At 39.2% G+C, this 13,096-nt stretch overlaps 1 protein-coding gene across 2 annotated transcripts in view; it reads right to left on the bottom strand.

Annotated features, from left to right (window-relative positions):
- Nucleotides 1-13,096, bottom strand: part of FTO (FTO alpha-ketoglutarate dependent dioxygenase) — a 341,005-nt gene that overhangs the window by 199,493 nt on the left and 128,416 nt on the right. For both annotated transcript variants that reach the window (XM_033128825.1, XM_033128827.1), the window contains exon 5: nt 5,211-5,290. In XM_033128825.1, the coding sequence (XP_032984716.1) occupies nt 5,211-5,290 (80 nt within the window). The remainder of the gene's footprint in view (nt 1-5,210; nt 5,291-13,096) is intronic.

Raw genomic sequence — 13,096 nt, 5'->3', positions numbered from 1 at the left:
AGCTTATTGACTGCTCTGCCATTTAGTGTAACAAAAGACTGGAAATAATCTAAATTTCCCATCAATAGGGGACCAGTTAAATGAACTATGTGGAGCCATACTTGCAGTCAAAAAAAAAGAAGGAAGACGTACTTTTTTTTTTCTGGGTGATTAGCACTTTACCTAATGTAAAGAACCTATAACCAGGACTGGGGGTTGTTTTTTATTGTTGTTGTTGTTTTTAATAACAGCTTTATTGAGATATAATTCACGTCATAAAATTCACCCATTATAGCATACAAGTCAATGTTTTTCAGTACATTCTCAGAGTTGTGCAACCATCATGACAATTAGTTTAAAAACATTTTTATCACCCCAAAAAGAAACCCTGTACCCATAAGCAGTCACACCCTCCCATTTCTACTAACCTTCCCAGGTCTGGGCACACTGATTGCCTTCTGTGTCTACAGATTTGACAGTTCTGCCTATTTCATCTAAATGAAATCATACAATATGTGACTGGCTCCTTTCACGTAGCATAAGGTTTTCAAGGTCCATCCAAGTCTTCGCATGTGTCAGCAGCACTCCATTTGCCTTTATTGTCAAATAGCATGTACGTATGCTGCATTGTGTTTATCCATTCAAGTAAGTAGGTGACGATCCTGGGAGTTGTTTGTACTTTTTGGCTATTAGGAATCAAGCTACCACGAACAATCATGGACAAGTTTTCATTTCTCCGAGGTGTGTGTCTAGGAATAAAATTGCTGGGTCAGAGGCTCATTCTGTATTTAACCTCCTGAGGGAGTGCCGGACTCTTCTGCAAAGTGGCTGCACCATTTTATGTTCCCTCCAGCAGCATGTGAGGGTTCTCATTTCTCCACGTCCTCGCTAACACCTGTTACTGTGATTATGATTATAATATAATCATAGCTGCTGGGGTGGCTATGAGCTGTTGGGGTTCTGATTTGCATTTCCCTGATGACTACTGATGTGGAGCATAGTCATGTGTTTATTGGCCATTTGTATATCTTCTCTGGAGAACTGTCCTTTGAAAAGATCCTTTGCCATTTTAAAAAATTGGATTATCTTTTTAATTTTTGCATTATCAGAATTCTTTATATATTCCAGATACAAGCACTTTGTGAGATACAGGATTTGCAAACATTTTCTCCCATTCTGTGGGTTGTCTTTTCACTTGCTTGGTGGTATTCTTTGAAGCATAAACGTTTTTAACTTTGATGAAGTCCAATTTACCTATTTTTTCTTTGATTGCTTGTGCTTTTGGTATCATAGCTTAAAAACAAAACAAAACAAAACAGAAAACCAACCACTGCCTACTCTTAGATAAGAATTACAGATTGATAAGTAATTCTCACCAAGATCCACTGAAATAAAACAAAACATATAGTACACAATCGTGTGTAGCATAGGCTCTTTGTATAAAAAAATTGTTAACTTACATATGTATTTGCTTACATACGTATTAAATATCACTGAAAGGACAACAAGAATCTGGTAACACTGGTTGCCTCCGGGGAGAAGGAAACGGTTGGCTTGGGGAGAAAGAGACTTTGACTGTATACTCTTAGGTACTTTTTCAGTTTTGAACCATTTGAGTAACTGCTTATTCAAAATATAATTATACATAAAATTTAAATTTAAAAAATAGATATTCTGTGTTGAGTCCCAGGAACATTCTGTAACAACCAGAAAAAAACTAAAATGAAATAAAGGGTGAGTCATCAGACATACTTCTAGTCATATGCAACCGAAGAACTGAATAGACTTCTTCTCTGATTAGCTGAAATAAGTTTCAGAACATCATTTCCTTAAGACAATCTGTTTCCTCCCCACTGTAAATAGGCAGCAAATGACACATCATTTTGTTTGGCACAGATAAGACACGTGATGTTCGTATGTAGGGAGAGGACATTTGTCGAATAAGTGCGGGCTATAAAGTTGTGTGTAAAGTTGTGTGTTCCTTCTCTATTGAAGGAAACAATAATGTAACTTTAGTGTTGGGAAAAAAGTCTTTTCCCTCTTCTGTTATTGAAAGCAATAATATAAGGTGAAATAAAAGTTTTTAAATACGATGAAAACAATCCCACCACCTTATCCTATTTTAATTAATTTTTTTTGACAGTGGTTTATTTATTTATTTATTTATTTATTTATTTATTTTTAAAGATTTTATTGGGGAAGGGGACCAGGACTTTATTGGGGAACAGTGTGTACTCCCAGGACTTTTTTTTCCAAGTCAAGTTGTTGTCCTTTCAATCTTAGTTGTGGAGGGTGCCGTTCAGCTTCAAGTTGTTGTCCTTTCAGTCTTAGTTGTGGAGGGCGCAGCTCAGCTCCAGGTCCAGTTGCCATTGCTAGTTGCAGGGGGCGCAGCCCACCATGCCTTGTGGGAATCGAGGATTCGAACTGGCAACCTTGTGGTTGAGAGCCCACTGGCCCATGTGGGAATCGAACCGGCAGCCTTCGGAGTTAGGAGCATGGAGCTCCAACCGCCTGAGCCACCGGGCCGGCCCTATTTTAATTATTTTTATGCGATGATTCAATGTATATGCTGTTGTTCACTGTTTGTACATAAATATTCAAAACCACCATTTTCAATGGTTGCTCACTGAGGTGATATTCCATCATTTAATTAACTTGTCCCATGACATAAAAGCAGTAAGGTTCTGTCCAACTTTGCAGTACTATTAATCATGCTAGATAAACATCTTTACACTTCTTTTAAATTTTTCTTAGGTTTGATTCCAAAAACAGTGTTATGAGATCAAAGATACAAATATTTTATGGTGCTTTACACATATAGCTTTCCAGAAAGTATACCAATTAAAAAAACTACCAGATGATGCTTCCAATAGGTCACTACCAAGATAATAATCAATATCCTACCTGCCAACCAACTTAAGTCCAAATACCTAATCTGACATTCAAGATCTCTCACAGTCTGGCCCCATTCGGGCATCAGCCTTCACTGCCCACACTCCCTCTGTGACAGCCTGGTATCCAGTTAAAGCACAGCCACTCCGTATTCCCCGGGCATCTCCATCCCATCCCAATCACAGGATTCCCACCCGAGTCCTCACCCCATTAGCTGTCTAAAATACCTTAAAATCCCCCAACTCCTACACGCTGAAGTCTTGTATGTCATCTCACCCAGGAGTCCTTACGCTGTTTGCTACTCTCTGTTCTGTACTCTGCTTACTCTTAGACTGCAAGCGGCTTGAAGACACTGACCGTGTCCACCATTCCTGTTCACAAGTGCCGAAGAGAATAGCTGGAACATGAACATTTGCAGAATGGATGGATGAGCTGAAATTACTTCCCTTCTTCTGAGTAGTACTTTCAATCAACAGCAACTCTTACAATCAAGACTCACTGATGACTTAATGTCTCTTGCTTTATTACTATGTATATGCTGGTGTATAAATGGAGACAGAAGAGCATTCCATCCAGAGCTCTGGTTGTTCCCGTCTCCTATGAGTTTTCCATTGGGATAAATAAAAAGACACTACTAGTAGTAGCAGTAACAGTAGTAATTTAATAGTAGTAGTGGCCAACATTCTCTGAATGCATACTCTACCCCAGCACTGTTCTAAAGAAATTCCGTGTATTAACTCATTTAATCCTCAGAAGGACCCCGTGAAGTAGGTATGACTGTCATCCTCATCGAGTGTGTTTTCCCAAACTTTGTATCATCATTTTGTACAGCCCTCTGAACACAGCACTAACCAGCTTGTCTACTCTTCCGGATGATTTTAAAAGCTGCAAGGATACACAGGTAATCACACACTCCAACTGATCCAGAAGAAAAGGACACTTGGGAGGGTTATCGCTAGAAAGGCAGATGACTATAACATCCTGTATTGTATAAAAATGAAGTATGTTTTTGTACAATACAAAGCACATATTAGATGCTCTACAAATGCTTACTCCCTGCTCCCTCCTTCCATTCCCCTCACCCTCCCTTGCCTTCCTTCTTATCTTCCTCCCTCTTTCCCTCCCTCTCTCCCGTCTTTCCCAACTTCCTAACAGAATTTACTTATACGAGTAAGTCTCTAAGATAATTATTTACCCGCTTAATATTTATCTCCCCAACTAAAAGGGAAGTTCAACAAAGGTAGTGGCCATAACTGTCACGTTGATGGCTCTGTCTCTCAAGGCTGCAGTCTGCTGAACACACAACAGGCGCTCAAATATTTAGATGAGTGAGTGAAGGAAAGAGAAAAGAAAGGACGATAAGGATAAAGGGAGGAAGGAATGCTTGATGGGCTTGCTGGCATCTTCACCGAAACAGACACACATGCCCTCTCTGCCATACCGCAACATGACCAGTCCACCAGAAAAGCTGCCTGAGGACCAAGAGACATGACACTGCCAGACCCACACAGTCTGAGGACTGAAAAAGTCTCGGGCTTGTGCTTCCCTGCCACTTTTCTGCTATTCCCTTCTGCCCAACTCTCTCACACTGGTCCCTCGTGATAAGATAAAAAGGCAAACTATAAAGTAAAACACAGATAACAAGCTTGGAAAGAGGTAAACCTGTAATCCTTTTCATGATTATTCCCTTGCTCTCTGGACTCCTTCCCAACTGAGCACACAGTAACCCAAGGTGACTACTAAGGGTCTTCTTTATCTCTTGAGTTTCCATACTGAACTAGTCTAATGGGCTGACCATCGGCCACTCCAACTGGTGGCAGAATTTAGCAATAAAGTCTGGGTTATGAACACAACTGGGGAGCTCAGAAGATTTTGGCAGCACTGTAACTTTCTCCTTAATTCACATTCACATGCCCAGAAGCCTGACCCAAAGTTAAGGGAAATGTAAATTCTCAGCCATCTGAGCCCAATCACAGCTAACACATGCACAAGCACACAAATCCGTTCCATTTCCTCTTGGCCATCTCCTGCCCTTGACCTTGACAGATACAAACCCCTTAGAAAATCTCTAACTAGCAACACATGCCAACGGCATTTACCTTCTCCAAGAAACATAACCCCAAAGAAGCAAAATATACTTATCCCACGCTGTGAATACACTTTTTAAAACTATCCAACACAACTCAAAGCTAAAAATGTAAGTAAATAGAGGCTAAAGTCAAGTTAGATGGAAGCAATTTTCCTATCAAATACTCTTCCAAAGTTCTATGATAAATTGCTTATTCCACCACTTCTGCCACATCCAATTAAGTTTGAATCATATTTTTATTTACACTTACCTCTGCCACTCGGTGGGTGGAACTAAACCGAGGTGGTAAACCAGCCAAAACACAGTGTTGGTGGGTGGCATTGAGATCATCTGCAGGAAAAATACCAAAAATTAAAATAAAAAAACACCCACACACATACTTAACACTTATTAGTCACTATATACTATTAAACTAAAATACAAAATAAACAGTAAATCCATCATTCAAGAAGAATGGCAATAGGAATTCAAGGAACTAACAATTGCTTTGTATTCTTTAAACCATTCTTTATAAACAAAATGATCATCAAAACCATGACACTTTCAAGAGTGAAAGGGGATTTTACTAATAATTATTCCAGGACAACAGGTATAAAACAGTACTGTCCTTAGCAAACAAGATCTATGGTTACCTTACGTATTTGTAGTCTTATGATACCCACTCGTCACGGAATTTACTATTTATCGGTTGAACTTCTGTTTCTTTCTTTTGATATACCTAATTCTACCTGTGCCTTCAGAATAAGCCAAAATTCTTTCACATTATTTGGTGTTGAACATCTTTCATCCGAAAATCTGTCTTTCTCTCCCCAATCAAACTATCAATTTTGCCCTAACAATTTTCCAGGCAACAAACCAACCGACTCAGCATGTTGCAAAGCTCTGGCTCTCCCAACAGAGTTCAAGCTTATGGATTCACAACCCAAGAGTGAAGTAGGTGGTGAATTCATCGGTTGAAGAATATGCCTAAAACCACATGCAGTGGGAGAGAAACCAATGGCCAAGTTGTTGTGTGTTCTAAGAAATGATGCCACATGTCAGGCAAAATCTGTATCACCTCCACTAGGACATCACTTCCTGTATTACAAAGAAGAGAAATGAAGAGGACTGTTCCCCAGCAACAGAGTTCCCATATAGGCAACAGAAGCTTCTTACCAAGATACCAAGAAGGGTGACTTCTTAATATACAGAGGGTGCTAAAGAAATGCATACACATTTCAAGAAAGGAAAAAACTGGATTAAAATTACACTGATGGTAACCACTTTGAGCACCTCTTGTAATTGTAGTAGTCAAATGTGACTTGTATTCATCTTTTGTTATCGGTATATACTGAATATTACAATTTTAATACAGTTTTTTCCTTTCTTAAAATGTGTATACATTTTTTGGCACCCTCTGTAAATAATACATAAGATAAATACATCTTTACTGTCTTTCACACATATATAAAGAAATAAAATGAACTTTTGAAAAACATAGTACCTGAAAGAAAATATCATATTGAATGAATTCAACAGCACTTTAGATACTGCAGAAGAAAAGATCAGTGAACTAGAATACACAGAAATGGGAACTACCCAAAATGAAGCGTACAGAGGAAAAAAAGAGGTACAAAAAATATGAAAGAGCATCCATGACCTATGAGACTCATGACCTAATAGTATGCAGTTTAACATAAATGTAATTTGAGTCTCAGGGGATGGATGATGACAGAAAAAAATATTCGAAGAAATGATGGCCAAAGAGGAAAAATAAGAACAAAGAACAAGGGCAACACATAAAAAGCATTAACAAATGAGGTAGATATTAACCCAACTACATCAATAATACCTTTAAACACATCCATGATCTAAATACACCAATTAAAAGACAGAGATTGTCAGACTGGATGAAAAAAAACGAGCCAACTATATTTTGTCAACAAAAAACTCACTTTAAATATAAAGGCAAATACAGATTAAAAGTAAAGAGCTGAAGAAACCTTTACTATACTAATAGTAATTAAAACAAAGCTGGAGTACCTAAATGAATTTTAACTAGAGCAGACTTCAAAGCAAAGAAAATCATCAGGAATAAAGGAAGGCATTACCTAATGATAAAGGGGTCAATTCTCCCAGAAAACATAACAATCTTTAAGGTGTATGGGCCTTATAACAAAGCATCAAAATATGTGAGGCAAAAAAATAATAGAACAGCAAGGAAAAATGGACAAATCCACTATTGTAGTTGGAGACACCAACATCCCCTTTCAGAAATGGACAGATCATGAGGCAGAAAATCAATAAGGACGTAAGAACTCAAAGAGATCATCCAACAACTGGATATAAACTATGGCACATTCACACAATGGAATATTATTCAGCACTAAAAAGAAATGAGGTATCAAGCCATGAAAAGACATGAGAAAACTTAAATGTGTATCACGAAGTGAAAGAAGACAATCTGAAAAGGCTACATATACTATATGATTCCAACTGTACAACACTCTGGAAAAGACAAAACTATGGAGACAGTAAAAAGATCAGTGGTTGCCAGGAGTTGGGGGTAGAGGGAAGAGGATGAACAGGATTACAGAGGATTTTTAAGGCAATGAAACTATTCCGTATGGTACAATAATGGTAGATAAATGTCAGAATACATTTTTAAAATCTATAAAATATACAACACCAAGAGTGAACTCTAATGTAAAATATAGACTTCAGTGATAATGACATGTCAATGTAGGTTCACTGAGTGTAAAAAATGTCCCACTCTGGTGGAGATGTTTCTATCAGTGGGAAGAACAGTGGGGTCGGGGTAGACGGGAACTCTCTGTACTTTCTGCTCCATTTTGCTGTGAACCTAAAACTGCTCTAAAAAAAATCATCTTTATTTTTTTTTTTCAGTATCAACTGAAAAGTCTTCGGAAAACATCTCTAAGACTGCCTACCTCCCCCTCTTAAGACCAGTGATATACTCACACGCAGTTATATAACTTTACAAAGTTATTCGCCCTGAGTGTTTTCACAGCAAAGGAAAACTCTTATTTGCATTACTTAATTTCATATTTGGGGAAGCAACTGTTAGGCACAGTGAACAAAACAATGTCTCTTCTCTCGTGGCGGTTAGGTTACAATGGAGAAGATACAGACAAGAAATTCAGATGGGAAGTGCTATGGAGAAAATAAAGGATAATTTAACAAGCGTTAAGAGTCAGCAGGGGCACAACGAAATAGTGTACTCCTTCATACACAACCTGCACGGGTGACATGGAAGCTGAGAGGAGATCTGCGGTGAGGAGCCTGTGATGCCAAGTTCTGGGAGGAGAGACGTCTAGGCAGAGGAAACAGAGAGAGCCAAGCATGGAAGTGGGCATGAGCTTGCTGTGCTCGAGAAAGAAGGCAGACCAGCGAGAGCATAGCCTGGTGGGCGAGATGCAGACAGGAAGTTGTACAGATTCGGGACATCTCTGTTGGTCGTGGTAGGAATTTGGGGTTTTATTACAGATGCAACGTGGGAAGCCTTTAGAAAATTTTAAGCAGGGAAAAACTGTGATCTAAGTTTAACATAGGCCACTGTGGCAGCTTTACAGAAAAGAGAGAGGACTGAAAGGGACCCCGATTTGAAGCAGGAAGACCAGTCAGGAAGCTGTTGCAGGAATCCATGCAGCAGGAGTTGACAGTGACACGGTGAGGGGATATGGTGAGCTGTGACCGGATTCAGAGTTTAGAGGAAAACAATAGGATCTGCTAACAGACTGGATACCTGAAGTGAGGGAAAGAGAGAAACAAAGAGCAACTTTGTGGGTTTTCGCAGGAACAACTGATAATGGTGAGTAAGTCACAAAACATTAGGAGATTGCATAAACAGTATTTTTAAAATGCAATGAAAGGTGGGGATGATGACATCAGGGATATATCTGGAGTTTGAAATGCAAATACAAAGGCGACAAGGAAGGCTAACAAACAGGAGCGAAGCTGACCCAGTCTCTGCAGGCCAGGGCTCAGAAGTGGGGCTACGGCCTGAGGAAGGCTGGATGCCACTCTCTTCTCCAGCTCATTCAGGACATTCCAGAATTCTGGGCTGGTCCAGACGGTTTTGTCTACAGGGGGCTTCAGAGTCAAACAAACAAGTGGAGGTTGGAGGAGGTTCCCCCAGGCCAGATTCCCATATAGGTTTGAAACAATTTCTAAGACAGACATAAATGCCAGTCTCATCTTTACCTACTCAAATAAAAGTCTAACTGCTCCTACGCCATCAATAATAGGACCCAGAGACATCATAAGGAGAAACAATCATCTTAATGAACAGATCTGTGAAGTGCTTTTGTTCCACAGAGGGAGGGCGGCTAAACCTGACGCAGGTCAAGTGGAGAACACGGCATTTCAGGTAACACTCAGGCTTGTACCGTATTTATGGAAATCCTTGGCAACTCTCTCATGAAACAACTCTTTTTGAAATTGCTCCCAACTGTCTCTAATCCTTTATGACTCTTAGAAAGACCCCTGTAATTTTCCTTTAAGAGCATCTCATTTATCTAAAACCCGAAGTCTATAAATATGGCTCGAGCTCCATGGATTGTCCTTGTCAAAGGATGTACTAAAAAGACATTCCTAGCTTTAAAAGACGACTCTGAATAAATTTTTAGACAGAAAACATTAAAGAGTGGCTGTTTGCCACAGCTATCTCAGAATGTAGTTAAAAATGGACTGGCTCTAGATTCAAGTGGAATCGGAGCTTGTAGAATGAAATGTATTCACCAAAAACAAAACGAGCTGAGGCTCACAGTGAGCTGGCTCAGTGCTGCGTGCTCCATCAGCGGGGGACCAGAGCTCCAGACACGCAATGCAGCATGAAATGTCATCTTGTATATAAAAGACCACAGATGCAAAGGCGTCATTTACGCTACAGTGACCGATTCATACCCAGGACTTTCCTGGTTTAAACACTGAAGTCCCTTATCCTGAGACACCTCCCTACGGACAAACCCCAACAGTCGGCCCCTCTCCATTTAACCCAGCCGTTACTTCCTCGGTGTTGCGGCTCAGTGTGTCGCTAGGGCTATTTCACCCCAAATTTCTTAAAGTAACAATCAAGAGCTTTGCTAAAGACTCAGTAAGCCTTTCTGAGCTAAATAAGCCCAATACTGAAATCCAATCTTCCCAGTGTCACACAATCACTGAAGCTTTGCGTTCTTACTCACCTGTCCGTTCTCATCCCTCAATCTTAATATTTATGACCTTATTTTTCCTAGATGTGGAGACATCCATGACTGAGATCATTTTCAGAATTCAACAGCCAGTGAAAGGGGGGAAGGGAAACTTCCCAGCAAGATGTCCATATAAACTCAGGCCTCTGGCTGCCCCATTCCTAGATTCCCAAGGAGACGATCAACGAAATATTAAATGGGATCGAAACTTCTTTCAGCACTACGGATTTGGGAAAGGTGCTCGATAAGCCAGACACTGCAAGGAGTTGTGCTGGACACAGTAAAGATAGGATGAGGTTAAAGAAGGTTGACACACAACCGTCTACTCTGGAAGAGCTGCATTCTGAGAAATGTATCAAGCAGATCCTGAGAGTAGAGCTCGCCCCTAACTCAGAAGGTGAAGGGCAGACGGTGAGAGGTTATGGGGCGCCCAGAAGGTAGCCTCTTGCCTCTGCAGGGCGGCACGAAATACACACAACCTGTGGTACTCAGAGACCTCAGGATGTGTTCTGGCCAAAGGAGCCACTTTCAGAAAAGAACCAGGCCCTGGGGACGTAAGAAAGCGGGGCAAGCAGTACGCTATGGATAGGCCAAAGCTGCCATGGTCTGCTCACACTGCATGCAGTAATCTACACCCCACAAAGACAAAAGCTAGTTACTCACTCCAGTTTGTCGAATCGCTTCTCTCGCCCTGTGAGGACCCATTTTCTCCCTTCTTCCTTCAAGTGAAGGATTTGGCTAGCAATCTCTGCTAAGTTTTCACGGAAACAATCTCAGCACCTATTTGACCAAAAGCCAGTACTAGTCCTCTTTCTACAAGGAGAAACAGACAAGAACGAATCGCTGGACTCAAGCGAAAGTACTGCAGTTCCACAGAAAGAAACCGCTTTGATGGAAACGGTCTCTTCTGAAAAAGTTTTACTCAAAATGACAGAAAACATGTTTTATTATCAATCAGTCTTAATATTTTGAGAAGATACCTCATTCAACAAAGCACGGTATCTGTGAAAATGAGGCAATTAGCCATGAAGACGGGACAGTATGAGATCAGGAAACGTTGCTCGCAGTTAATTATTTTTTTCATCGTATTGTTTCATGTAAAATGATGGTGGGTGGAGTGAACAACAAAACGCCTGCTACACAAAAACCAAATTACTGAGGTGAGGCGAACTCAAAAAACTCTCCTAGAACTCAGAGGGAAAAATGAAAATTAGTGACAGAAAAGAGAAGACACGAGAGACAGATTCTAGAAGCCAAAATACATATAACAAGCATCTAAGAAAACAGAAAGTGCGAGAACAATCAAAAAAACAATACAAGAATATTTTCCAAAGGTGTGTAAAGGCCTGTGTCTGCACCACAAAATGGTTCACCAAGTACATAAACGTATTCTATTCAAATATTAAATATAAAGTATAAATGTGCAAAGAGAAAGCATAATTTACCGCAACAGAATCAAAATGAAGATGGCCTCAGACACCTCCCTAATATATAATATCAGAGGTCAATGGACAACATCTGGAGTTTTAAGGTGGAAACTTTGTTAGTCAAGAATCCTATAGCTATTCAAAGAGATACTAATAAAAACCACTCAGGAAAAGAAAACCACTCAGATCATGCAACTACTCAGAGAATATGCTGCCATAAGACTTCATGAAAAAATTGTTAGAACCTACACTTTAGCTGACCAGGGGAGCAGTCAAAATAATTAAAACTACAGTATAAAAAGACTACTGGCAAGCATAAAAGTAGTCAAATTATTTCAAATACAGTTATTTAAGTTAATTCAAGTATAGGAAAATAATACTGAAAGTAAAGATGCTTTGCCTAAAACAATAATATATTAAAAATTTAAGTCAAAAATCCAAAAGGGTGTATTTAAAAAATACCTAGGAAGTGAGCAGAAGAGTTGAAGAGAGTTAATATCAAGAAAAACATTCAACAGAAGAATGGGCAAAATGATCAGCCAATGAACAGCAACAGAAAAAAGTATACAAATGGCCATCAAACGTGGAAAATGCACAACCTCATCAATATGTAAAGAAATGCCATTTACACGAGGCAGCATGTTATGGTCACCCATTACACTGGCAAAAAACATTTTTAAATTGTAGTGCCCAGCCTTGTCTAGGGTGAATGAGGTAAAGAGTAACTGAAAAGACAATCTGTAAAAGTAAAAGTAACTGATAACCGCATTGCAGGTGAGAAAGGAAATTGAACAGTCTTTCTATACAACAGTCTGACAGTATAGTAAGTACAGTTTTAAAATATCCACACCCTCCACTCTAACCCAGATACTCCACTTCTAGCAATTTTTCCTCAAGAATAGATGCAGACAAAAACAGATGTAAGAAGATGGCCACCGGAGCAATACATATAATATCCAAACACTGGAAATGAATGAAATGACCAAAAAGAGGTGGTTAATATTGAAGCCACATTTGAAGAAAAAAAACACTTTCAAGGAGTACTTAAGAAGAAAACATGTTCAAGATACAAAACTATTTTTTAAAAAACCAGATACAAAATGTCGTATCTAATATGATATTTTCGAAAAAGAAGTAAACATATATTCCCACTATACAGAAAGAAACACTAGAAGGAATTAGACCAAATAGTTATAAATTATATTATTGCTGTATGGTGATATTACTATGCATTTTTATTATCTACTTTGATAGTCTGTAAGTTCTCTACAAAGAGCCTGTACCATATTTCATCACTTCCAAGGCACACATTTTTTCTTCATATTTAGCATCTCCGAAATTGGACAACTTCTGAAAAGTGATGGCATCTTCGACTTCATGTTATGTATTATTACGTTTGTACTTAGCAATGAAAAACAAAACAGTAAGTATCACTATTTTTGAAAGATCCAAAGGGAGACAGTCACTGAGGAGAGGTTCAGAAAAGAGTATTCACTCTTTTATTTGGGTATTCACTCCCC

This window comes from Rhinolophus ferrumequinum, chromosome 15 (assembly GCF_004115265.2).
Source record: "Rhinolophus ferrumequinum isolate MPI-CBG mRhiFer1 chromosome 15, mRhiFer1_v1.p, whole genome shotgun sequence".
Lineage (NCBI taxonomy): Eukaryota > Metazoa > Chordata > Mammalia > Chiroptera > Rhinolophidae > Rhinolophus > Rhinolophus ferrumequinum.
The sequence above is the reverse complement of the archived record's forward strand: the minus strand, read 5'-3'. Positions and strand labels throughout refer to the sequence as shown.